The sequence below is a fragment of the Euleptes europaea genome, chromosome 6 (assembly GCF_029931775.1).
Source record: "Euleptes europaea isolate rEulEur1 chromosome 6, rEulEur1.hap1, whole genome shotgun sequence".
NCBI lineage: Eukaryota > Metazoa > Chordata > Lepidosauria > Squamata > Sphaerodactylidae > Euleptes > Euleptes europaea.
In genome coordinates, this window is record NC_079317.1 from 67911591 (window position 1) to 67938882 (window position 27292).

The 27292-nt window shown below is 43.6% G+C and overlaps 1 protein-coding gene across 1 annotated transcript in view; it reads right to left on the reverse strand.

Annotated features, from left to right (window-relative positions):
• The window catches only part of TRIM44 (tripartite motif containing 44), a 106294-nt gene extending 102031 nt beyond the window's left edge, over positions 1–4263 (reverse strand). The window contains exon 1 of the mRNA XM_056851717.1: positions 3856–4263. Within this exon, the coding sequence (XP_056707695.1) occupies positions 3856–4263 (408 nt within the window). The remainder of the gene's footprint in view (positions 1–3855) is intronic.
• Between the last annotated feature and the right edge of the window lie 23029 nt (positions 4264–27292).

The following is a 27292-nucleotide window of genomic DNA, read 5'->3' on the forward strand; positions in this document are numbered from 1 at the left end:
CCTAGAGAAAATGGCCGCTTTGGCAATTGGACTCTATGGCGTTCAAGGCCCGCCCCAAACCCTGCCTTCCTCAGGCTCTGCCCCAAAAACCTCCCACCAGTGGCAAAGAGTCAGTGGTTCTCAAAGCAACTTTTGGTGCCAGCTCTCTCACAGGAACTTCCCTAGGGAAGAGAAGAAAAGCCATCTAGCCTCAGTCTTGAAGGGGAGAAGAAGATCTGAGCCTGCTTCCTCTTAGCAGTGGGGATATGGAGGAGAGGGTAGAGCTGTCATATTCTCTCCTCTTGCCCTCCCCCCCCCCGCCCAAAAAAGAGATTCAGCCTGCCAGACAAGGGACCAGAGCAAACTCTTATGACATCCCATAAACCGTCACTGGCAGCAGCCAGGTCCAAACTGGGCTTTAGCCTGTGATTCTGCCAGCAGTGCCCAACTTACTCTGAGCCATCAGCAGTAGGGGAGGCAATAGAACCCAAGCCACCAACAACCAGGCCTCAACCAACAACCAAAGCCCAGCATGTGCTGATACAGTGGTGAATCTCAAAAGGTCAAGGACCCTCTAGAAGTGGGTCCTGCTTTAAAAAAAGCAAGAACCAGTGTCCTCGGGCAAATTTATCTGCCCCCCAAATAAACTCCTCAAGTTTCACTTTTAAGGAAAGGTAGCAATAATTGTGTGTTTCATGGAAATGAATATTTCATATACATTCTAGAAAGAGGGGGGAAACTTCCATGCATACTGAAGGGATCTTCAAAGAACATTGTGTATGATTTGTGACTAGCTGATAAGGCAACATAACAATAGGGTGACATAATAAAGGCAACATTACTTGTTAGCAGGGTAGGGAAATAGGACCAAAACAAAACAACTCCTTTAAATGGTCCACTGTTCCCAACAATATAGATGTCCATCCATGTAAACAATGATTAACAAACAATGCCCATTCAGCCTGGCAAATAAATCCACAAGAGGTACTAGCTAATAAACATTTTTGCTAACTTGCCAGCTCACATAGTTGTGTTAATCATTTATAGCAGGTTGCTAATCTAGAGAACTTGCATAAAGTGACTGATACTCCTCAGAAGCTTACCAGTATGTTTCTGTGAACCTTACCATGTTGCTGAACATCACAGGTAACAATGCTAATATGTAGTCTTAAGCTACATGTTTAAAATAAAGTTCTATTGTTGGATAAACGTCCAAACAAATATAACAATGACGAGAGTCATAAGACTCCTCCTACACTTTATTTGCTCATTTTAGCCATATCATATACTCTTGAAGTAAGATGCCCATTCAGGGTTACCACCAGTCTTCTCTCATTACAATTGTTTGCTGTAAACTGGCAAAGTAGGTGAATGTACTCAAATGCCACTATACTGTGCTTTATCTTCACCTGCTCACCTCCTCTCCAATATCCTATCAGGTTACATTTTTTTTCTTTCTGCCATTACAGTTCCCCTCATTTCTCAAATCTCCATTACCTTCCTTCCCTGCTAAAAAGGTGTAGAAGGGCAGTGTGAAACATTTATAATGTCACTAAGCATGGACAGACTTTCCTTCCCTTCTAGCATTGAAAGACTGATGATTTGCTATGCATACATCCTGAGAAGGCATGAGCAAGCCTTGGGAAATCTAGCCCTGCATTAATTAATATATTAATATATATATTATTATTAAGTTTTTCCCCCCAGGAACACCAACTACAGCAGAGTTTTTCCATCTTGAGAGAAAAGAGATCTAATTCAAATTAATATCCTAGCTCCTTGTTTTTCCTCATGGACTTCCATCACCGTTTAATATGTACATTAGCATGCAGCAGCCTGCACCACTGGCAAGCCTGATTCTAGTAACACATGCTTGCCTGATTGTGTCAGGCCAAGAGCCACTATGGGCTAAAGTACAAAGCAGAGACCATCAGTCGATTTATGGTGGGTCCCAAGGGCATCCAAAACTATCAAGGAGTGGAGCCTTTTCCCTAATGGGTAGGGACTCTTGGTTTAGAAAAAGATGATTAGAGGAGACAAGACAGAGCTTTATAAAATTATGTATCGTATGGACAAATTGAATGGAGACCACTGCTCTTTCCTATTCCTATAAAACTAGAATGTCGAACAACAAAATGAAACTGGTTGACCATAGACTCAAGAGAAAAAAAGCATTTAATTCAGCAGAATTAACTATTATAGCTAGATTCGAGTTCAGCAGCACCTTATAGACAACAAGATGTGCAGGGTATAAGCTTTCAAGAGTCAAAGTATCCATTGTCAAATACAACATAGGAAAACCAGAAAAAGAAAAGAAAAATCAGCCAGCGAATACATCTTTTTTACTAGTTGATGCGCAACGGTTCTCTCAGCAGCACGACTGTCTGTCATGCGCTAGAACTACTCTCCTAGCATGGAGGTTCAATAATGTGAAAGAGTGTTCTAGATACATTTTTGCCTGTCACAGAGGTGTGAAATGCAAAGTCTCTATTAGGAAGAAGGATAACAGATAAGCTGAGCTATATAAGGAGTTCACTTCACTCTGTCATAGGCAACTCCTTTACAGAGAGAGGTCCTCAAAAGCCACACTAAAAGAAAGCTGTCCCAACATCAAATCCATGTTCTGTTATTAAGACACAAGGGACTGCAGCCACATAGTTCTGATAAAGTCCATGGAACTATACTGTGCCGCAAGCAGTTAAAGATTGCAGCCCTGACCCACATTATTTTCACTACGACTTCCAGCCCTCTTTACGATGACCTTGCTGATCATAAAGTAAGCAACACTTACATATTGGGGCAGGCAGAATTTGCACTTAATTTCCTCCCTTCTCAGTGAAGGGCATCCCTCTGACTTAAACATCACAGATGTGCATGGAAATATTTATCATTCACTAGGCTCCAGGTAAACACAACTGGTATGGTGACACAGAGTCTGAAAGCACCTGCAGCTCAATCAGCCACAGCCCACTGCTCTAAAAAAACACTGTACCCCATTTCTAAAGAAATGGCTTGTGTGCAACCTGAATATTTCCAGTCCGCACATGAAGCTTTTGTTTCTTCTGTGCTCTCTTCCATTGCTGCTTCTCATTTCTCAGTTGCTGGGACACCAGATTCTCTGAAGCAGCAGGTGCCTAAAACCAATGAATGACCCAGAAGAACAAGCCAAGAAGCGAGACTGGCCAATTCTAACATTCAAGGAGAGTATACAATGTACTACTTAGATCTGATTTTTTTTTCTTTCCAGTACATAATCATTCTGCGATCAAATATTTTGGCATTGGGACACATTCAGACAATCCATTCCCCATGCATCCACCCAAATAAAATACCGACCCACAATGTCTTAACAGATGCTGTTTTTGAATGTTTACACTGGTTTTTAAGAGTAACCCAGCTGCCAGTAGCCTGCTCTGGAAAATGAGGGGGCCAATCTATATTTATCAGGTGCTTTCAGGAATTATGAGAACAGCTCACAAGCTCACAAGAAGAAGAGTTGGTTTTTATATGTTGACTTTCTCCACCTCTTAAGGAGAACCAAACCAATTTACAATCTCCTTCCCTTCCTCTTCGCACAACAAACACCTTGTGAGGTAGCTGAGGCTGAGAGAGTTCAGAGAGAACTGTGACTAGTCCAAGATCATCCAGCTGGCTTCACGCGGAGGAGTGGGAAAACCAACCTGGTTCACCAGATTAGAGTCCGCCACTCATGAGGAGGAATGGGGAATCAAACCTGGTATTCTAGATTAGAGTCCGCCGCTCTTAACCACTACACCACGCTGGCAGCAAGACATTTATCCAGCTGGGCATAGCTGCATGTCTGAAGTCACCTAAAGGACTGGGTCTAGTCCCAATCCATTCCTCCAGGATACTTACCCTCATGGCTTCATAGGCATCATTCAGAGTGATGATATCATGCTTCTGATGAGAGCCAGACACGGCACACAACACACAGATGATCTTCTCATGCTCTCTGCAATACAAGCTAAGGTCCTCCCCGTGCTCTTTGCACTTCTTCCGCTCCAGCTTGCGCGCCTCTTCTTCTCTGGGGTCTTCCCCTGACGCTTCTCGGCTGCCTGCCGGGGTCTGCCCCACTGGGCCGACAAAGTCAGTCATCCGGTGGGTCCTGTACTTCCGGCCGTGCTCCTCTGCGTGAAGTTGGCAAAAGGAGAAGGCGCAGTCCTGGCAGACCTGCACGGCGCCCTGGGCTTCGTCGGGCTCGCAGGCATCACAGGTGCCGTCCTGGGGCAACTCTTCTCCATCCTCCCTCTCTAAGGAAGCCATTTCCGGCGTGAGCCAGCCAAGGCCTACTGGCTTGGTGCCTTTCTTCCTTCTGTGAGGCTCACTATTTACTACTGCGGCCTCCCGCCCTGTCGAACATCAACCGGCTTCCCCTGTTATTTGCAGGGGTTTTCCCTTCAGACTGCTGTTTCCACGAGCTTCAAGGTCTTTTCCTACTCTGGACGGGCCCAGTCCTGGTTCCCGCGCCAGGCTTTCTCCCCCACCCCACCCCCTTCTTTCTCTTGGGCTGACACCAAATAACTGAAAGGGTCCCTTTTAATAATTTAAAGGATCCCCTCTCTATTAGGTTTTTTCCCCACTAGTTACCCCCTTTCGCTCAAACACGCGCTCCTCGTCGCCGTTTCAGTTGGGAAGCGCAGGCCGGCCAGGCTCTTTTTTTTTTTAACTTCCGGGGTCACTTAAAGCGGCGATGCCTTCCTCTTCGCCCCGCCCCCTCCCCTGCCGCAGGTCGTGGGAGCGGTGCCGAGCCGTGGGGGTTTGGAGAGGGAGTTCCTCGTCTGGGTTTCATAAAGGTCCCTTGAAAGAAAAAGGAAGGGGAGGGGTGGAGGCTTTGGCGGGTGAGGAAAAACGTCCGTGCGCTTCTGTTTCCCGTTTAAAGGGCAGGCTGGTCCAGTTGTTCGTTGTGAATCGTTTTTTGTTTTGTTTTTTTAAATGCGCGCCCTCCTTTGAAGTCAATGGAATGTTTTCTTTTCTCCCTGTATTGCAGGAAGGGGAGATCAAGGTACGAAGCCGGTTCTTTTTTCCTGGCTTCAGAGTTCATTGCAAACGAGTTGTCATTCCAATAAGGAAACGGAATTTTTTGTTTGTTTGTTTTTACTGCAGCTGTATTTTAGATTCAGGCTGCGCCAGTCCTACACACTTGCTTAGGATAATTCACAGTGGGTAGCCGTGTTAGTCTGTCTGCAGTAGTAGAAAAGGGCAAGAGTCCAGTAGCACCTTAAAGACTTAACAAAAATATTTGCTGGTAAGGTAGGAGCTTTCGTGAGCCACAGCTCACGAAAGCTCATACCCTACCAGAAAATATTTTTGTTAGTCTTTAAGGTGCAGACCTGAAGAAGTGAGCCAGAAAATATTTTTGTTAGTCTTTAAAGTGCAGACCTGAAGAAGTGAGCTGTGGCTCACGAAAACTTACACCCTGCCAGAAAATATTTTTGTTAGTCTTTAAGGTGCTACTGGACTCTTGCCCTTTTCTACTACTTGCTTAGGAGTAAGGCTAGAGGCATGTGACAACGATGTGATGCCTTTCGTTTTTCCAGGAGAACAAAATCAACTGAGAAGAGCACTTATCCTGTCCTCATCCATCACTTCTCCGCACCGAATCACCGCCTCACCCAGCACTTCTTTTTTTAATGGGTATTTTTTAAAACACAGTTATCAGGTGCCCAGTTTGGAGCAGGACAAAGGTGTAAAGGGAGGGGTATTTCAGCATGCACCTCAAGTAGACCCTGATTCAGTAAATACTGTGGTCTGGTGGTTAAGGAGCCCTAACCTGGATGGCCCAGGCTAGTCTGATCTCGTCAGAGCAGTGGTTTGGAGCGGTGGAGAACTGGGTTTGATTCTGCACTCCTCCACATGAGCAGCAGAGGCTAATCTGGTGAACTGGGTTGGTTTCCCCACTCCTACACATGAAGCCAGCTGGGTGACCTTGGGCTAGTCACAGCTCTCTTAGCCCCACCTACCTCACAGAGTGTCTGTTGTGGGGAGGGGAGGGTTAGATTCAGGCTGCGCCAGTCCTACACACTTGCTTAGGAGTAAGGCTAGAGGCATGTGACAATGACGTGATGCATGGTTTGGACAGAGTGGACAGGGAAAAGTTTTTCTCCCTCTCCCATAATACTAGAACACGGGGTCATCTGTTAAAGCTGGAGGGTGAGAGATTCAAAACAGATAAAAGGAAGTATTTTTTCACACAACACATAGCTAAATTGTGGAACTCCCTGCCCCAGGATGTGGTGATGGCTGCCAGCTTGGAGGGCTTTAAGAGGGGAGTGGAGATATTCATGGAGGAGAGGGGTATTCATGGCTGTTAGTTAGGATGGATACTAGTCATGCTATTCTCTCTAGTATCAGAGGAGCATGCCTATTATTTTGGGTGCGGTGGAACACAGGCAGGATGGTGCTTCACTCGTCTTGTTTGTGGCTTCCTAGAGGCACCTGGTTGGCCACTGTGTGAACAGACTGCTGGACTTGATGGGCCTTAGTCTGATCCAGCAGGGCCTTTCTTATGTTCTTATGAGGGGAAGGAGATTGTAAACCTGTTTGATTCTTCCTTAAGTGGTAAAGAAAGTCGGCATATAAAAACCAACTCTTCTTCTTCTCACTTTTCAGGTGACATATATCAGCACAGTTGAACCTCTTACTTAGCTTATAGTATTTTTAATATATAGGACTATAAGAATCTCTGTCTGTGAAATATAAAGGATTGAACTGTGGGGACACAAAAGGAAATGATCTGAACCTGGCTTGCTGGGAATGAGGGCGAGCTATAAATGCATACATTAAATAAATAAATAAATGTAAATATATAAACCAGTTCGGGGGGTGGGTTATGGTTCAGTGATAGAACATTTATCACATGCAGAAAGTCTCAGATTCAGTCCCCAACATCTCCAGTTAAAAGGATCAGGTAGTAGGTGATGTCAAAGACCTTAGCCTGAGACCCTGGAGAGCTATTGCCTGCCTGAGTAGAAAATACTGACCAATTGTCTTCTGCTATATAGGTGCCATCCAATGAGGAGATGGAGAGTCCCATGCTTTGCCAGGCTACTGTCAGGAAAGGATTGCTTGTCTTAAGCAGACGTCTAAATGGACACAAACCTTGTTTCCGCTTGCTTAGCATATTGGAGGAGCTTGATAAACCTGTCTCAAAATTGTGACAGGCACTTTGCTAGTCAAATAAATACAGGAGAAGCCATAAGTCTAATGTCCTTATCCCTATATCCATTTGACGTAACACTCTGCTTAAACGCAGTATCCTGCTGAACTTGACCCTCCGGCACTGTTAGGGTTGCCAACCTCCAGGTACTATATAATACTATATAATATAATAACTATATAATACAATAACCAGTGCTGGAAACTATGTTATTATGCAATCAAAAAACAGCACCAAGGCTCGTATTTGAAGATTACAGTACTTAAACTGAATAGTTCACTCACAAAATAAATTTACTAATTGAATCCAAAAAATTGTTTCACTGAAAAACGTTCTAAAGCATACAAATAGCAAATACAGGTAAGGAACAGAATATAAAGGTTACATCACCAAAGAGCTAGAACAATTGAGGGTTACATCACCTCAAAATAAATTCTCAAGTCCATAAATCAAGAGTCCAAAAAAGAATCAAACTGAGGTCAAAATATAAGGAGGTTCATTGGGGTGACGTGAACTATTCAGTTTAAGTACTGTAATCTTCAAATACGAGCCTTGGTGCTGTTTTTTGATTGCACAACCTCCAGGTACTAGCTGGAGATTTCCCGCTATTGCAACTAATCTCCAGCCGATAGAGAACAGTTCACCTGGAAAAATGGCTGCTTTGGCAATTGAACTCTATAGCATTGAAGTCCCTCCCCTCCCTAAACCCTGCCCTCTTCAGGCTCCGGCCCAAAAATCTCCAGGTATTTCCCAATCCGGAGCTGGCAACCCTAGGCACCGTGGATTGAGTCTTCAAACAGTTCACAAGGCTCTTCCCATATTGGGCGCTGCCATTCCAGAGGAGCCCTCTATTTGAACTCTGGGGCTGACAGATGTTTTTGTGGAACCTAAATGTAAAAAAAAAAAAAGTGTTGTCTGTACTGCAGGAAATAACATATTTTGAAGTGAACAAAGGAGGATAACAGATTTCCCAGGGTATGGTTGCCAGATGAAAAAGAATTATATTTAATTCTACTGCAACCCAGCAGAATCGACTACGGCATGTGCTCAATAGAACAGTATTCTAAAAGGCTCATTCAGCCCATTCCTCGTGGGGGCATAGATCTGCGGCGGCCGGGAGTGGCGCAGTCCCACTGCCTTATCAGAGACTTCCTGGCTGCCACGGAGAAAATAAAAGTATTTAACAAAAATGGGAAAAGGACATGCCCCATTGCAAAAAGCAAGGCTGTGCCACAAAAAAAGGTGGTGCAGCCATGCCGCAGTTCGAGGGGGGTTTCCGGGGCAAAAAGGGTTTGGAAGCTAATGTCAGCTCTGCCCCTGGGAAGCCCCCCTCCCCTCACGCCAACACCTGCTGCCTCTTCTGGGATTTTGTGGCCAGCTCAGTTCCACAGCTCCCGGGCGCCGGTATGTGTGCCACCTGGGACGGCGTAAGTGCCCATTATCGCCCCCCCCCTTCAGGATTGCACAGATTATGTTCAACTAGGGCTTTGGTGTTCTAAGATAATATCTTATAAAATAAAGTATGCTTTGCAAGTGATTGTGTGAACAGTTGAGATCTTTGTACTGCAGCTGCCTTCACATTTGGGCTTAGGCTTGACAACACAGCTGCCTGGCTTGACAACACAGCTAAAAATAATCCAAGTTTTCCACTTCTTCTCCTTCTCCTTCTCCCTGGAAAGAGCTGCTGGAAAGACTTTCACCAGTACAACTGTGGAGTTACATTTTTCAGTTCTGCAAACATTGGGTGGAGCCCCAGTGCCACTGCCAGAGCAGAATCTGAATTTTACTAGGGTTTTTTTCTCTTCAGAAATCCATAAAAGTACACTGTTTTAGTGGTCAGAGAAGAGAAATACTACTTGGGTAGGAACGTTATTTGTAACTGATAAAGGTATGGGGAGCTTTTTAAATGTCTTTTAGCTTATCCAGCAGAGGACTATGGAAAGGAAGACTATGGGCTTCCCAAAGGCACCTGGTTGGCCTCTGTATGAATAGACTGCTGGACTTGATGGACCTTGGCCTGATCCAGCATGGGCTTTCTTATGTTCTAAAGGAAGTATCTATGGATTGATCAAAGATAGTAGGTGAATATTCCACTATACATGATTGTAGATGTGGACGTGCTTAGCAATGTTATCAGAAAAGTCAAAGACACAGCGTGTTTTTCTCGTGTTCAATATGCATTTAATGAATTAACTAATTGTCCAAACTGGGGGAATTGCGGACTATAGAGGGAACTATTGGGGCTGCATGTTGGTGATGTGGGAAAATAACATGCACAAAGTACACTGTGACAATGGAAGGATGCTTTATATTGGCCCCTAAAACCCCACTGAAATCAATGGGAATGTTAGTTGTAACTAGATATCTGAAGTTACATTAATTTCCTGTATCCTTTCACCTTTTGGATTTAATTTTAAAGTCAGTGTACTTCAAGAAAGCTGGTTGTAAGACAGATACTATATTAAAGTGTACTATTATTTAATATGTAATAAAGTGGTAAAAAGAAAAGAAAAACAAGGGAGGGAAAGAAAAAAAAATCCATGGGATTTAAGTATAGCTACCTTTCTTTGGATCAAAGTCATCAAACTGAGAGGTCAATCTCCTTACAATCTTTCTGTACAGCTTTGTATGGAAGCCTTCAGAATGTAGACAAGCAATGTGCCTTTGATCTCCAGCACTTTCCTCTGTGGGAACAATTTGTGGGTAGAGGTCATAGCTCTGATAAGACCATCTTTTTGCATTCTTAAAATCTAAGTTTCAATCGCCGGCTTTTCCAATTCAGAAGGCTCCCAGGTAGCGGCTTTGGAAAGAACTTTGGATAACAGCAGCCAGTAGGAATAGAATACTTCTGGGCAAAGTGGACCAATGACCAGAGTCTGTATTAAGCAGCTATGTCTGTTTATTATTTATTTAGGAAATTTATATGTTCCTTCTCCAGAGCCCTGCTCAAGGTAACTTACAAGTGAAAACAATGCCATAAAATCTGTTTAAAATTATAAATTATTAACATAAAAACAAAAGCCATTTTTTTCACACACCAGTTAGCTATTTAGCAACTAGTAAATCATACTATTGTATTCCCACACTGAGCTTCTTTACCCTTCTTGGGACCGGCACCTGAATGTTACCCGTTGTGGGACATGTATCATAACCTACAATTTGAAAATGAAAGCTTGGTACAAAATTTTGCAAGATGCCTTCTGAAGGACTGAAGAAGAATTGTTAAATTGCCAAGAATTTGAAACGGCTGTGTCGTCCATTACTATTGGCATCCATTGGACTACATGAGATTAGTTTGTGGAAGAAGAATGTGTACCTTGTTTGGACATTTAAAAATATGAATATTTATGAATGACTTCTTGTAGGTCTTTTTGCGTATATAATGTCTCATAATGTATGTAATTGCACGTAGCTATTTATAAATCTATTTGCACTTTGTTTATGTAGTGTTTCGCTCCTGTACTAGCTTCTAAATCCTTGGATAATTGTACAGTGGTGTCTATTTTCTCCTCCAGTACCTGGAGGTTGGTAACTCTACTGATTGAAGGTGGGGGCACAGAGAGCAGGGTAAAGGAGGCAGATTTTAACTGGAGGCTAGACAGTAGGGGAGGAGACTGTCCTTGTGAAATAAACTCCTAATTCAACTCTAGGTAGGGTTGCCAGGTCCTTCTTCACCACTGGGAGGAGGTTTTTGGGGTGGAGCCTTAGGAGGGTGGGGTTTGGAGAGGGGATAGAGTCCAATTGCCAAAGTGGCCATTTTCTCCAGGTGAACTGATCTCTATCGGCTGCCTTTTTTCCTTCAACCTCCAGGTACTAGCTGGAGATCAGTTGTAATAGCAGGAGATCTCCAGCTAGTACCTGGAGGTTGAAGGAAAAAAGGCACCACTGTACCTGGAGGTTGGCAACCCTAACTCTAGGACAATTATGTCTGGTGTCTAAAAGTCCCTTATCATAGACAGGAGTCAATTTTGTTTTAGTTTTTACAATAGCTGCTGGACCTTTTGCATACTGGTTTATTGTTCCTTGGGAACAATAAATTAAACAAATTTGACCAGTGATATCCCTAAGCCTTTTCCATTGCCATCATAAGCAGAGTTACACCCTTCTAAATCCATTGAAGTCTGTTTAGGATTGCACAACAATTTGCTTCTGCTGAATAGATTTGAGTTAACCTGTCCCCCCCCCCCACAAGAATCCTTTAATAAGACAATTGAGTTATTCCTTTCATTTTAAAACTATAATTTCTAGTTTGCAGGATTATTCGTGGAGCCATTTTCTTTCCCTGCTATAGTAATGAAAAGAGTAAATTCCAAAAGGGGAGTGGAGATCTTGTTTTTAATATACAGACGATAATACAGATAACTGTTCATGCAATACGTGCAGGCAAGACTTTATGACCAGTTTCATTTTAGCAGGCAGGCCCCTGAGATCACGTAATCTGATTTCCTGCTGTTCCCATATTAACTGATACCTTATCTTATTAGAGCGCACTGCAGCAAAATGTAATGTCCCCTTGTTGAATAAATCCATTTCCAAAATGTTATGAATGAAAGAGTCACAGCTGTCGCTAATGTTCCATGTCCATGGAAGAACATAACCTGCCGGAGTTGTCAGAGAAAGGGTTTGATTTAACTCCTAAACATTCTATCCTGCTACCTGACAATCATCTCAATAGGTTATTTTGTGAGCTCTGCTGAATTATTCACACAGCCTTTTATGCATGGGCACAAACAGACATAGAATACCACAAGTAAAGATCCACTTTGTAACTCCACAAGCTTTGTTATTATTTGGGATGAAACGTCCTTCATCATCATTTTGATTAATTATTGCTACAAATTGTTTTGTTGTAAACAGCAATAGCTAATGGGAACACTGAAACTGAACCATCCATATTTATAAACACTTATTATTTATCCAAACTGATTTCTTACTAATGAATGATTGTTATATATTCTCATCACATGCCTTCTAATCATTTTGCTCCTTGAGCATGGCAAGCTAACGTGTGGATAAAAAATGCACAGGCAAAGGTATTCATCAACTACACAAGTGGTTTGTTCAGGAAACTCTTCAGAAGATTTTAGGGTGATATCTATGGAACCTTGGTCAAGCCTGTTGGCTTTCTGTTGTCCTGAATAGGGTTGCCAACTCCGGGTTGGAAAATACCTGGAGATTTTTGGGATGGAGCCTGAGGAGGGTGGGGTTTGGGGAAGGAAGGGACTTCAATGCCATAAAGTCCAATTTTCCAAAGCGGCCATTTTCTCCAGGTGAACTGATCTCTATTGGCTGGATATCAGTTGTAATAAGAGGAGATCTCCAGCTAGTACCTAGAGGTTTGGAAATTAGCACGGAAAAGTGGTACACAAATGCACATAAACAGGTTGCAAAAAACACGTCTATAATGAGTAATGAAGATGGAAAGAACAAAACAAGTGTACAACATGAAAGCTTAGCAACTAAGTGATTGGTTATATACAAATGTACAAGTAAGCATGAAACAGTCTAGGGGACGGCTTTTGGATTTATACCTACTATTGGATATCCTGCTGAACTGATTAATTTTGAAACTCAGAAGAGGACTTTTTGCCTCCAGATACACACCAATAGACTGTTTCATGCTTACTTGTACATTTGTATATAACCAATCACTTAGTTGCTAAGCTTTCATGTTGTACACTTGTTTTGTTCTTTCCATCTTCATTACTCATTATACACGTGTTTTTTGCAACCTGTTTATGTGCATTTGTGTACCACTTTCCCGTGCTAATTTCCAAACCTATTTGGTATAGGCACGGAGGTGCCTTTGTTTTTGTTTTGCTCAGTACCTAGAGGTTGGCAACCCTACCTATCTATGAAGCACCCAACCCTCTTTTGCAACTCACATTACAGGGAAGATCTGGCCTGGGGGCGGGGGGCTATCTCTAGAGAAACTTGTCCACCATTACTGATCTTCTCATTAAGGAATCCCTAATAAGCTCAAAGGAATGCTAAAATTCCAACAACGCAGTTTGAAAACCACTGAACAGATCAAATGTGGACAGGGCTCCGGAATTTTTTATGCTTACATGTGTGTGTGTGTTAAGTGCCGTCAAGTCGCTTCTGACTCATGGCGACCCTATGCTTACATAGAAGAGGTTATTTCTGAACTATGCACGTATGTGTCTGTGCTGTACAGGCAGCCTCACTGGCTATAGGGAAACCACACAAGCCTGTTCCCTTGTGCAAATCAAGTGTTTTTAGGAAGTGGGTGGGACCAGGGAGGGCTTTAGCCCAGTGACTATTGGAGATTTGATTGGCTGTGCGGAGTTTTTTAAATGTCGCTTTGGCTGCAGCTGCCACCACAGCACAAGGATCTGCACAATGCTACTGAAGTTAAGCTGTGGGAATCACTTTGTAGCTGGCTCTTCCTCCTGTGGCAGTCATTTTGTTGCAGCCATTTTGCTGCTATGCCCACCATGCCATGTCAAAATTCCAAATGTGCCCGCAGGCTCAGAAAGGTTGGGGACCCCTGACCTATGTCTTCAGCATTATATAGAAAAAGATCATTAAGTGGCTCATAAGGCAATAGTGTGTTGCAAATACCTCCTATGGCACAACTCACTGCATTATATTATAACCTTATAGCTGATTGACCATTGGAATTAATATCTATGAATTTACATGTCAAATTGTGCATACAAGTAGAACTCTCTCACGAGTGAAAAAAAGCCCTCTAAAATAACATTTGAAGTGACCCTTTTTGTGGAAGATAAATTCAGCCATACATCTAGTGCTCAATTTTATCTTTTTTATTACTTTTTAAAGGAAAAAATGAACTAACAGTTTAAACTAGTGCTGGAGAGGTCCCTTCAGTCCTGATCCTAAACCTTTTTTCACCTCAGCAATGGAGGGGTTATTTGTTTAGAATAAGCAGCTAATTTGTTCTCTCTCATTCTGTATCCCTCTGGAAAATTCCTCCTACCCAACTCTGCAAAATATTGATTAAATTTCTTTGTTCTTTTTAAAAATGCTCTAAGGGAAGATTTTCATTTTCTCATAATAATTCATATAATTGCTGAATTGGACAGTACTAAAGCTTCTGTTTCTGACACCAGTGCTCAAACCAAGCAGTATTCTTAATCCCTCCACACTGTTCTTCTATCTGTGCTGAGCCTGGCAGTTTTTATGCATGCAAGGAGGATGTGAGTGAAGGTGGCAGAAAAAGACATTGTACTTCAGCTCTTGCTTGAGCTATTGTCAGAAAAGCAAGCTAGTCCGCCTCATATCACCTCCTCTTCCTTCCTCTATAGAAGAAGAAGAAGAGTTGGTTTTTATATGCAGACTTTCTCTACTACTAAAGGAAGAATCAAACCAGCTTACAATCACCTTCCCTTCCCCTCCCCACAGCAGACACCCTGTGAGGTAGGTGGGGCTGAGAGAGCTCTAAGCCAGCTGTGACTAACCCAAGGTCACCCAGCTGGCTTCATGTGTAGGAGTGGGGAAACAAATCCAGTTCATCAGATTAGCCTCTGCAGCTCATGTGGAGGAATGGGGAATCAAATCCGGTTCTCCAGATTAGAGTCCACTGCTCCAAACCACTGCTCTTAACCACTACACTATGCTGGCTCTCAGTATGGCAATGGGTTGCTAGTCAAACGAAATCACAATGCAGTATCAGAGCTGCCTTCTGGCCACCAGTTGGCCAACTCTGGCTTTTAGAGTTAGATTATTGTAAGGTTCTTGGTATGGCAGACAATGACTTGGATCTAACCAGCCTTTCTGAGGATGAAAATGGAGGAGGCTGCCTCTTTGACTACTGGAAAAGGCTATGATGAGAATAATGGGACCTACATTTTCAGAAGCCACATGGCTAGGAGCTGTAGCATGGAGGGGAACTGGTTGAGATTGAAAAGACAGCTGGATCCAACCCAATGTAAACTCAATATATTAAATAAGCTATGCTATCATGAAAGCTTCCCAGAGATACAGAGTTTTTCTGTGCTGACTGAGCTTGTTCCATATTAGAAGGTACTGGACAGTGGGGCAGAGACTGTGTCTCTAAATGGATACTATACAAAACAGAAGAGGTGCATGAGGAAGGTAAGTACTTTTGAGTTGAGATGATTGAAGAATGTTTCTGTCTATTGGAAGCCAATATTAGCAATCTGTCTTGATCTACTAAAGATACAAGGAACTACCTATATTATGTTTATCCAGGTTTCCAATCAGGACTGTCTTGCATCTACAGCCACAGAAGAAGGTTGAAGCACTCTACCAGAACGATGTCCAGAAGAAAGAAGAGTTGGTTTTTATATGCCGACTTTATCTACCACTTAAGGGAGACTCAAACTGGCTTACAATCACCTTCCCTTCCTCTCCCCACAACAGACACCCTGTGAGGTAGGTGGGGCTGAGAGAGCGTGACTTGCCCAAGGTCACCCAGCTGGCTTCAGGTGTAGGAGTAGGGAATCAAACCCAGTTCTCCAGATCAGAGTCCACTGCTCCAAACCACCACTCTTAACCACTACACCACACCGGCTCTCCAGCTGGAAGTATCATGCTTGTTACACCTTCAAAGATGGCTTTGCTACAAGTGAATAGCTTGTTGTGACAACTAACATCTTTTCTTAAAAAACATTTTCCTCATTAATCCTTGAGAATGCTCAGTGGTTGCCTTATTGTGCTAGTGTTTCAAGCCCTCAGCTTAACGTATTCTGCCTTGGAGTCCCAATGAACAGCAGCCATTTCTTTGGCAGGCAAGCAATTTACATCATTCTCATCCCCTCCATTTTATCCTCACAACAGCCATGAGGTATGTTAGCCTGAGAGTGTATGACTGGCCCAAGGTCTCCCCGCAAGCTTCCGTGGCTATTTCCCAGATCCTAGTTCCCTTCAGTCACCAATGGCTAGCAGCCATTGATGGACCTCTCCTCCATGAATCTGTCTAACCCCCTTTTAAGGCTATCTATGCTTGTCGCTGTCACTCCCTCCCCTGGTAGTGAATTCCACAGTTTAATTACTTATTCAGTAAAGAAATATTTCTTTTTGTCTGAACCTAATTCCCACCAATTTCATTGGGTGTCCCCTGAGTTCTAGTATTATGGGACAGGGAGAAAAAGCTGTCTGTGTCCATTTTCTCTACACTGTGTGTAATTTTACAGACCTCTTATCATGTTTCCCCTTAGCTGTCTTTTTTCTAGGTAGAAAAGTCCAGTACTCTCTAGCCTTTCCTCATTGAAAGGTTCTCCAACCTTCAATCATCTTGGTTTCCCTCCTATGTACTTTTTACAGCTCTGGAAATAGCAAGTTAGTTTTGGTTATATACTCCTGTGATATACTTAAATATTATTAACCCAGTTTATTAATAAGAAACTGGGGCAAACATATTCAATAAGTTGTCCAAGGCAGAATCAGCAGAGAGTTCATCAATATTCAGTATATTCTTGCCCATGGGAAGGAGTCCCCACGCAGAATCTCACTTGTCCTATGTGGCATGGTGCTCCTTCTCACAGTACCCAAGCATTGCAGCAAAGATTCACACTGCAGCTACACCCATGCCTCATACAGACTGTGAGACCTTAAATGACAGCAAGGAACACATTTAACCACTTAGGGTTTATCCAAATTGTTGAAAAAAGAAAGACTGGATATGCTTTTAGCACACTATATAAGCTAACCCAAGCTAATGGCTTGGATCCAGCTTGTCGATGGAAGGAAGGAAGAGGTTTTCCATATACCACACAGGGTAGTTAGGCTCATCTCATGGTGGACTTATGTTAGTAACTCTTTTCAGTAAGTTATTTTTGGTATTGTTTTCCCACAGGTTAGAGTCACCACAGATGCATCTTTGGAGGGCTGGGGTGCAAAGTATGGATTGTTGTCTGCTAGAGACACAAGGTTACAGCAAGAGAAAAGTCTACATATCAATATCTTAGAATTGTGTGCAATTCATTAGACCTTTAAGTCTTTCACAGCTGTACTTTGTGGTGATACAAGTGCAGACAGACAATACTACTGCCATGTGTTACCTAAACAAACAAGGTAACACAACATTGCTGTCACTTTGTGCAGAGGCCATAGCAATTTGGGAACACGCTATAGAGCATGACATGTCTTTGCATACCATCCACATTGATGTTTCAGACAATACCAAAGCAGATGTGCTAAGCAGAATTGGGAGTTTCACTCACAAATGGTCATTAAATCTGGTTTATCTTACTCCAAATTTTGTTCAATGGGGTTTGTAGAAAGATCTGTCTTGCCTGTCCACAGCTTCATTCTCCAGATTTAAATATCCTCAGATTTGGCCAACTTGGCTATTAAAATGCACAAATGGTTACATGCAGTAGTCGTCTGTGCAGGGTGAATCCCTCTTCCCATCTTAACTTACCATCATTGTCTTAGGCCTGATGTTGCTGGGCCTGCCACAACTTCTTATTCCTCCCCATCAGCAACAACTCCAGCAGGCCCGGTGCAGCTCCTGGTTTCACCCCATTGCAGCTTCTCCCACCTCATCACCGCTGCTGATGCTGGGGCCCACCAAATGCCACAGTGATTACTAGGGTTGCCAGGTGCCTGCTGGTGGTGGTCAAACTCCCGGCAATTGCCCCCTCATCCCGCCGACCACCTGAGGGTCAGCAGGCAAACGTGCATGCGCATGTGCATACGGCGCACAGCACTTCCAGTTTAGAACTGGAAGTTCCGCCTTGCAAGGGGCCTTTACCTCTTAGTTTGAGTAGTAAGGGGCTGCTTTACCACTCAAACTAAGAGGTAAAGGCACCTTGCGAGGCGGAACTTCCGGTTCTAAACTGGAAGTGTCGCACGCGCTTAAACGCGAAAGCCTCCCGCCGGAGGAAAAGAGGTACCTGGCAACCCTAGTGATTACCAGAACAGCTGCAGCTACCCAGCATCCCCCATCACTGTCACCACTGCTGCCTGGAGGAGGTATGTGTGCTGTGCACAGTCACCACTTTTGTATTTGGGGGTAATTTAAACCTCCCAACATTTTTGTTTTTAGTTTTTAGTTTTTTATGCAAGCCTGGGGAGTCCCCCAGGTTTGCAGGAAAATCTGTTTAGTGTCAGCATGGCCCCAATGTACAGATTTAGATATCCACAGATGGGGGCCCACACTTGAGACATAGATTGTTATGATTATATATTTATTAAATATCCACAAGGGAGGAGAACACAGTTGGATATTCTGTCCCAGGAATTAAAATTTCCACAGATATCACTGTCCTCTTGCAGTGCTTGTAAGTCAATGTGTCTGTGCTGCTTCAAAGCTCCAAGAATTCACTTCTGATCTATTTAAAGGCCTGAGGAGAATTTTTCAATCAAAAGCCAAATTTTAGAGGGACAGGCCAGGGATCAGATTCCTGTAAAAGTGACACCAATCCTTCATATGGATTGTGGCATGTTATTACAGGAATTGAATACAATGTGTGTAATATGATAACTGACCTGCAGAAGGGATCTTTGAGAAAGATCAAACTATCCAGTTTTTAGGGTTGTTCTTTGAAGCACTGAGTGTAACAATAGCAACACAGCTGAAGCAGAAGAAAGAACATGTGTTGCTTTCAAATTCCATCCCAGTAAACCAGGGGTGGGGAACCTTTTTTCTGCCAAGGGCCATTTGCATATTTATAACATCGTTTGCGGGCCATACTGGGCATAGATCTCCTGGGGTGGGTGGGGAGAAGATAGGGTTGCCAGGTCCTCTTCACCACTGGCGGGAGGTTTTAGGGGTGGAGCCTGAGGAGGGCGGGGTTTGGGGAGGAAGACTGCATAGCCATAGAGCCCAATGGCCAAAGTGGCCATTTTCTCCAGGGGAACTGATGTCTATTGGCTGGAAATCAGTTGTAATAGCAGGAGATCTCCAGCCACCACCTGGAGGTTGGCAACCCTAGGGGAGGCTATGCAGAGAAGGCTTGGAGGGTGCCTCTGCTCCCCCAGGTCTTCCCCCTCCTCCCAGGTGGGAGGGCAGCCAGCGGTGGGCCCAGGCAACCAAGGTGCCAGGGGGGCTCAGCTTGCAGCCTGCGGTCGATCTGCAGCAAGGGAAGAAGGAAGGAAGAAAAGAAAGGAAAGAAGGAAAGATGGAAGGAAAGATGGAAGGAAAGAAGCAAGGAAGGAAAGAAAGAAAGAAAGAAAGAAAGAAAGAAAGAAAGAAAGAAAGAAAGAAAGAAAGAAAGAAAGAAAGAAAAGGAGAGAGAGTGACAGTAAAAGGAAGAAAAGAGAGAAAAGCCAGTCCACAAAAGTCCTCCACCTGAACGGCTCCTATGCGCATGCTCCGCTGCCGGGAGCGGCTGGCTTTTTACTCTTCTTCCCCCCTCCCTCAACGGCTAGAGAGGTTTAAACTGTTGTGCCGTGGCGTGCAGGAACGCTTTGCCTTCCCGGCTTGGGGGGAGCGTCTTTCTCCCTCCCCCCTTCTCTGGCCAATTAACAGCTGACAGTCGGCGAGAGGGGGTTTAAAGGGGCCGCAGCGTTCCTGCACGCTGAGGCTTCAGGGAGGGCCGTGCTGCGCTGTGTTTCTGTGGCAGGGCCCTGGAGCTCCCGAGGACCACCGAAAATGGCCTCGGGGGCCCGCGGGCCTGACGTTCCCCATCCCTGCAGTAAACTTTCTATACAATAAGAGCACCTTAATCCTGGTATCATTTACACATTCACAACAATTAAAACCAACAGTAAAACATTCTTCCTTATGATTCTTGAAATGTATATGAGAAAGTGCAAGATAGCATTGCCAACCTCCATGTGGGGCCTGGAGATTTCCCAGAATTGTAACTGATCTCCAGATGACATTGTAACTGATCTCCAGATGACAGGCCAGTTCCCCTGAGGAAAATGGCTGCTTTGGAGTGTGGATTTTATGGCATTGTAACCCACTGAGGTCCCTCCCCCTCCCAAACCCTTCCCTCCTAGGCTCCACTCCCAAATCTCCAGGAATTTCCCAACCTGGAGTTGGCAACCTTAGTGCAAGAACAGATGAAGCTGCCTTCTATTGAGTTAGAGCAGTGGTTCCCAAACTTTTCAGGCCACCGCCCACTTGGTTCTACAAATTCAACCCCAGCGCCCCCTATCGTATCCTATAAAAAAGCATTATTCAAAACAGGGGTTTGCATGACTCACTAAAGAAGATAATAACAATAAAATTTCAAAACAGTAACATTTAATTGCACATCTATTCAAAATCAAATTAAAACTTTTTAGTTGAAATGTATTCCACAAAACTGATGAACTTGATCCAGTGGTACAAGTTCTTCAAAGTCTGGGGAAAAAATTCTGATAGTTTCCACCAAATTTGCCAGCATGGTGCCATAGCTTGATCTATTGTAAATTAGTGAACAACACAATTGAAGGGGCCCACTTCTAGTGCCTCCCTACTGCCTCCTTGCCTCTTAGTGCCCCCCTAGGTAATCCCACCGCCCCCCAGGGGGTGGTACTGCCCACTTTGGGAACCACTGAGTTAGAGCATTGCTCTGATGAGGTCATTATTGCCTACTCTGACTAGCAGCAGGTCTCCAGATTCGGAGGCAGAGGTATTTCACATCACCTGCTACCTGATGCTTTAAGAGAGATGCTGGGCATCGAAGAGGTTGTAGGTAACCACACTGGTCCAAAGCAACTCTGAAAAACAGAGGCCGTGTAATTCCTTTTATTAGGACCAACCAAAATGACACAAAACAGGGTATAAGCATTTGAGTTCACTAGAGCTCTTCATCAAGCTGGATGTCTTTAAACAGGAGAAGATGGGATTTCAAGCCATGATCTTAAGTGCTTGTCCTGCTAGCATCCTTGTGTGAATTGCTGAGCAGGGATGCAGAAGTCAAATAATCCTGGCGTTGAAATTTACTCTAGCCTTCTGGTAAGAAGAAGCAAAATACTGAAACCTCCCACTGAAGAGTATAGCTTGCATGTGTCCAGCTGCATGGTTTCCTGTTACATGCCTGTAAATTGCAAATGGTGAGAGGTATAAATTAAGGATTAAATGGCTATACTTGTTTAATGAAAATAAGTAGCCTTGAAATTAAAAACACACACACACACACACAATGCTTTTGCCAAATTTGGCATGTATTTCCTTAAACAGGAGATGCAACTTATTGCCTGAATAGATTTTCTAAACCCTAACATGGATTACTCTGTAAATTTAGTGCAGAAAATTAATGAGATTAAACCAATATGTTTCAGTTATTACACAAAGAAAGGCATCTCATTTTTTTTATTTTGGTTGCTTTGCTTTACCTCTATCAGTAAATGAGCACAGAAGGAAAGAATAGCAGTGCATGATGCTAAATGTATTCACAAGCAGGGAACTGAACCTTTTTTTGCAGAAAGCAATGCTGTCTCCCTGTGAATTTGCTGTCCAGTTTTGAGCACAGTGTCATCTTCAAAGCCATTTCCCATTAGCCATGACCAATTTGTTCTCTAATGCCACATAACACATAAGATTGCTTGATTGAAATCTACCTACACAAGGGATCAATACACTCTTTATGTGGAAGAGGGGAAGTGTTGCATCCATGGTAACACTTCTTTTACCTTCCATTTTACTCAGGACAAAGGCAAATTAAATACCTGATGTGAAATGACTTTAGCTTTTAAGAGTTGCAGAGAGGAGGGTGGAGAGAGGAGCGCTTGAGACAGAAAGATGTCATGTAGAATTCTCAATAGGAGGCACTCAGGGAGTGCTGGTAGAGCAAACTTGGTGTTCTGTGTGAAGCATTTGAATGACAATCGCTACCAATGCTTCTATCCCCACTGCAGTGTTACACACATAAATAAACAAGTGAGTAAATAAAAAAAAAGATGGAGGAGGTAGAAATGCCTAATTTTAGCATGAAACTTGAAGGCTATGGGCTACAGACTTTCCATAGTACTGCAAACTGTCTGAGGTATCTTACCAGTAGAATAAGCGCAAACCAGATGTTTCCCAGAAGGCAAGAACAAGAAGCAGTGAGTGCAGACTACAACTGGCAAGCAGATGTGCAATCTTCTACTACATACCTTTCAGAAGAAATTCTGTTAAGTTCAATGGGCCAACTAAGTGTACTCCAGAGCTGCAGTTCACATCAGCATAAGAACTGTTTAAAGATGGGTGGGGTGGGGGTGTTCAAGCTGTGGAATCTCCTTCTATGGCTTTTTTTGGAAAAGGCTGGATGAAAATGTGTAAGAAATAGTTCAAATCTAGGAAGCTGTGCTTTGCGGTGCATTGAGATGGGTGCCTAATCAAGAAATATGAATCTGATATGGTGTAATGATTGAGCAAAAAAGTCTGTGCCATCCCTGATTCAGATCTAACCTTGTCTGTGAACTAACTCATTGGTTTTAAGTAAACTATTTTTACTCAGGTCAAGTCCCCCCCCCCACCCGTAATACAGGGGGAGGGAATTCTAACCTACCTTACAGAAATGGAGTGATGATTATTGAGGTAATATGTGCAAAGTGCTTTGAGCATTTAGGAAAATCATTATATAAATATGTATAAATAAAACTGAGAGCCAGCATTGTGTAGTAGTTAAGAGGGTGGACTCCAATCTGGGGAACCCGGTTTGATTCCCCACTCCTCCACATGAAGCCTGCTGGGTGACCTTGGGCTAGTCACAGTTCTCTCAGCCTCACCTACTTCACAAGGTGTCTGTTGTGGGGAGAGGAAGGGAAGGCAATTGTAAGCCGGTTTGAGATGCCTTACAGGTAGAGAAAGTCGGGGTATAAAAACCAACTCTCCTCCTCCTCTCTTCAAACTCCTAAGTGAAGAGAATCATATTATTCTGTGTTCTAGTTTTGCAGTTCAAAGGACTGAAAGTTCATTTGCAACTGGCTCAGCCACTGAGAGAGCTGATCCTGTAATCGTTAGAACTGAATCCAGGTGCCCTGAATGCTAGGCATGCTAAGATCTTTGTGGCAAATTTGCACACCTGGCAAACATGCTACAACCGCAACCACTGATGAGCCAGGCCTTGTTTCAGCTCAGCTTGTCATTGCTGTTCAAAACCTAACTTGAGTACCATGCCAAAACGTTGTGTGAGTGCACAGTTGCTGTAGCAGCGGAGTTTTCTTTTCCTTCAGACTTGCAGTCCTTTTGGCACCTGCACAGTAGGTGAAATCAGTTTTCCCCCAGATGAGTGGCTGGCTCAGGTAATTAAATGATGCTGGGAGTGGAAAACTAGAAATTTCATGGAGCTGTGCAAAAACCTGCCTGTGCAAACTGTTGCCGATCCGGACAGATCTGCATCTCTTTACAATGATCCAACAGACAACACCAAATGGTAAGGCTTTAAAAGAATTATATGGGTGACTGTTTATATGGCTGACTGTTTTTATTCGTTGTTCATTTAAAACAATTGGTGGAGAGCTCTAGCGAAGTAGTGGCAATGGAGGGTGTGGGGACACGTGTTTTACTGGCTTATGCTGTATTAATAATAAATCTGAGTGTGTGGTGGTGGGGGGTTAATGTGCATTGTGTGTGACTTTATGCATGGAAAAAGTAACCTGGTGAACAGACTCGAGCTGCTCATGACCAGTTGCTTGTCAGACAACTAGCAGATGCTTGGTGTCTACCAAATTCGTTCCTGCTGTACCTCACCTAGAATTCTATTTATTTATTCATATCAATATTCTTATCACATTTTTTCTTCCTAGTGGGGACTCAAAGAAATTTATGAAACGGTTGTGTTCAGGATAAATACCTGAAACGGAGGAGGAATGGACACTTAGCCCAGATTTCATTTAGCTGGGGAAAAGAAGTCCTTAGCCTTCTTCCCGTGTCCTGAATGCCAGCAGATGTGAGGGCCAGAAGCAGGTAGTGTAGTCAGATAGCAGTCCAAGGGCCAATATCAAAACGAAGTCTAAATGCCAAGTCAGCCCCTTGAACACATGAAGCTGCTTTATACTGAATCAGACCATCAAGGTCCATCAAAGTCAGTATTGTCTACTCAGACCAGCAGCGGCTCTCCAGGGTCTCAGGCAGGGGGTCTTTCACATCACCTACGTGCCTAGTCCCTTTAACTGGAGATGCCAGGGATTGAACCTGGGACCTTCTGCATGCCAAGCAGAGGCTCTATCACTGAGCCACAGCCCCTCCCCCAAGGTCAAAGCCACGAGTCTCATAAATAATCAGGAAACCAAGAGAACACAGTGTAATAATAACTAGTTTTTCCCACATCAGCCTGGATGCCAGTGTCTGCTTAAATAAGCCTAAAAGGAACCAGCTATTACTGTCTCCTCTGACTCAGCACTGAATGCTGGAGGGAGCTCATTATTCCCATTGCTGTCAGCTGGCAGTGATTGTAGTGCTTGTAATCTAGCACTCCTTCTACACTCAAGTAGGAGTGTTCTGTACCTTCAGTGCCACTGTTCCAGTTGTTCTGGAGGGCTGCTGCTTGACACAGGTGAGTCCCCTGCCCTGGGTGGTTGTAGGCAAGGGGGACATTCATCTGTTGGTGCCTGCTCATCTTGCTGCTGTTCCTCTTTTCCTCTTTTCCACTGCCTGCTGCTTCAAGGTCCTCTTTGTCTGCGGAAGCCTCAGCAGGCTGCCCCGTGGCACCCTGCTACATGTAGGCAAACTCATGGAAATGAATAGCACTTTGAAAAGATCCCTGGAGCCTGTGATATACTTAAGCTAATAACAGAGTAGCAGGCTCAGTGTGATAAAGCTGGATAGATCAGGGGAGATGCCTTACTGCTTCGAACACAGTGGAATGGCTATTAGTCAAATTACGATACCTTCAATTAAACAACCTTGCTGTTTGATGATCCATTTAGGCCTCACCTTTATATAATGACTTGAGTTCCTTAAATGTATACCTCAATAAAAGATTGTTTTAAAATTGCTATTTGAGGTTTTATATATTTCCACAATTAAATTAGAGAACATCATCAGTGCATGTTGTGTGAATAATACCAAACAGTTTCTTACTGTTTTGTGCTTTTCATAGTAATAAGCATCTTTATGAAGTGTCAAGTATTCTCATCGGCTAGAATTTTATAAGCGTCTTGCACTGGGGCAAACGATTGCTGGAGATATGACTGAAGAAAATCAAATTTCTGAAGAGTCAGCATCAAGGGTCAGCAAAGTTGGGTGTCTGCTGAAACCTAAACCCACCATCAAATAAAGGTGCCTTTGCAATATAGTGGTGAAAGACGCAGCATGCATCTTCTGATTTTACTGGCTGTAAAGTGTGTCATTGGTTTCAGTGGGACATGAAGCCTGATTTTATACATATTATTTTTTGAACTTCTGTTTAACTCAGTACCCTAACCTGGATGGCCCAGGCTAGCCTGCCTGATCTCATCAGATTTCAGAAGCTAAGCAGGCCAGTTCTGGGTAGCACTTGGATGGGAGACCACCAAGGAATACCAGGGTCATTATGCAGAGGAGGGCAATGGCAAACCACCTCTGTTACTCTCTTGCCTTGAAAACCCTATGGGGTCGTCATAAGTCGGTTGCAATTTGACTGCACTTTACACACACTTAACTCAATGGGACTTATGCTCAGGTAAGTGTGGGAAAATGGGGAATAGGAGAAAGGAAAAGTGAAAACTGTTGGAACAGAGGTTTCCAGAGCAGAGAGGAGCAAAGTGCCAGCTCTCTGTGTGGTGCAAGTGTTGCATGGAAAATAAGGGGGGGGGGGAAGCAGATCAAAAGGAAGAGCAAAGATTACCTGTCCTATTCTGTGAAGAAATCAGATGAAAGAAGGAGGGATCCAGTGTGTGTCGGGAATCTCTGTGGCAGTTCAGTTGGCATCCAGAATCAGACTCCATTCACTGGCTCTAAAGCCAAGCTAGTTATACTGCTTTTGGCCCAAAGCATAAAATGGGTTCTTTTCAGGAAATGAAACATGACAAAAGAGGATAAAAGAAGACTTGAGAGCTGGACAACTTATCAGTAGAAAACTATAGATCTTACTGAATGGCACCATGGAAGGGCAACAGGAAGGGCAGTTTTTGATTGAATTATAATTCGGAATTACAAAAGTGAAGACATGAAGCTGAGTCATCTATTCGGCAGAAACTTTGAGGACAACAGGAATATTTGAATTGGAGGTTCCAGACTGTCACGGGGCACTTAACACCAGAATTGTGTTAATGTTAACTGATTGCATATCATGTAAAAGTGTGAGCCCTTGGTCCAAATGAACCAGAAACCACGACATAGACAATCAGGTCCAAAGAAGCTGGTCTTTACTGGTCAAATAGAACAACAGAGCATAAAGGAAAGGGTGACAGCTATGAGGCTGTCTGGCTGAAACTTGGTAATATAGATGCACAGGAAGGGCGAGAGATTACATATCAAAAACAAAGTAGTTTCCCAGAGCTTCAAACAGAGTGTAGTAGGCATAACAGTCCTTGCAACCTTGGCTGCAGTTCAGTAGGCATAACAGTAGGCATAACATTCCTTCCGAGGTCGGTGAAATGAGTACCCAGCTTGCTGGGGGTAAAGGGAAGATGACTGGGGAAGGCACTGGCAAACCACCCCGCAAACAAAGTCTGCCTAGTAAACGTCGGGATGTGACGTCACCCCATGGGTCAGGAATGACCCGGTGCTTGCACAGGGGACCTTTACCTTTACCTTTATAACATTCCTTGAGTCTGGTTGGCAGGAAGTGAAAGTGAACAGCAACTGAAATGCCTGACAAAAAGACAATACAGGAAGAGGCATCTTTGTCTTCTAGCCTGGCATGGCTTAATTGCTGTTGTCCTGTTGGCACTCCCTGATTTCTCCCCAAAAGGCTTCCTTGGAAGCATTTGCTGTGGTCATTGTCCAAAACTAAATCTAGGCCCAGGCCTTTTTCTGTCAGTGGATGCCTATGACTACCACACTATGAATAGGCATACCTGAGAATCAGAACAGGCAACACTTTTCCTGTGGTCAATACTTATCAGTTAAGTAGCTAGAGCAACATGTGATTTGCCACACCACCACAAATTTCCACACTATGGATTAAACTTTGGAGCGCAGACCAGCAGGTTTCTGCTCATGATGACTCAGACAACCTATTTGCCGTAAACTTTCCCGTTTCCATGATTTGTTCTATCAAATTTTGGTTTGGCCTCTTCAAAGCGCTTGGAGATCCATAGCTAAAAGAAGTGTCACGATCCAAGTGAAATCACTCTTTTTTATTATCATTTTACTATTGAAATTCAACTCAATGCGTT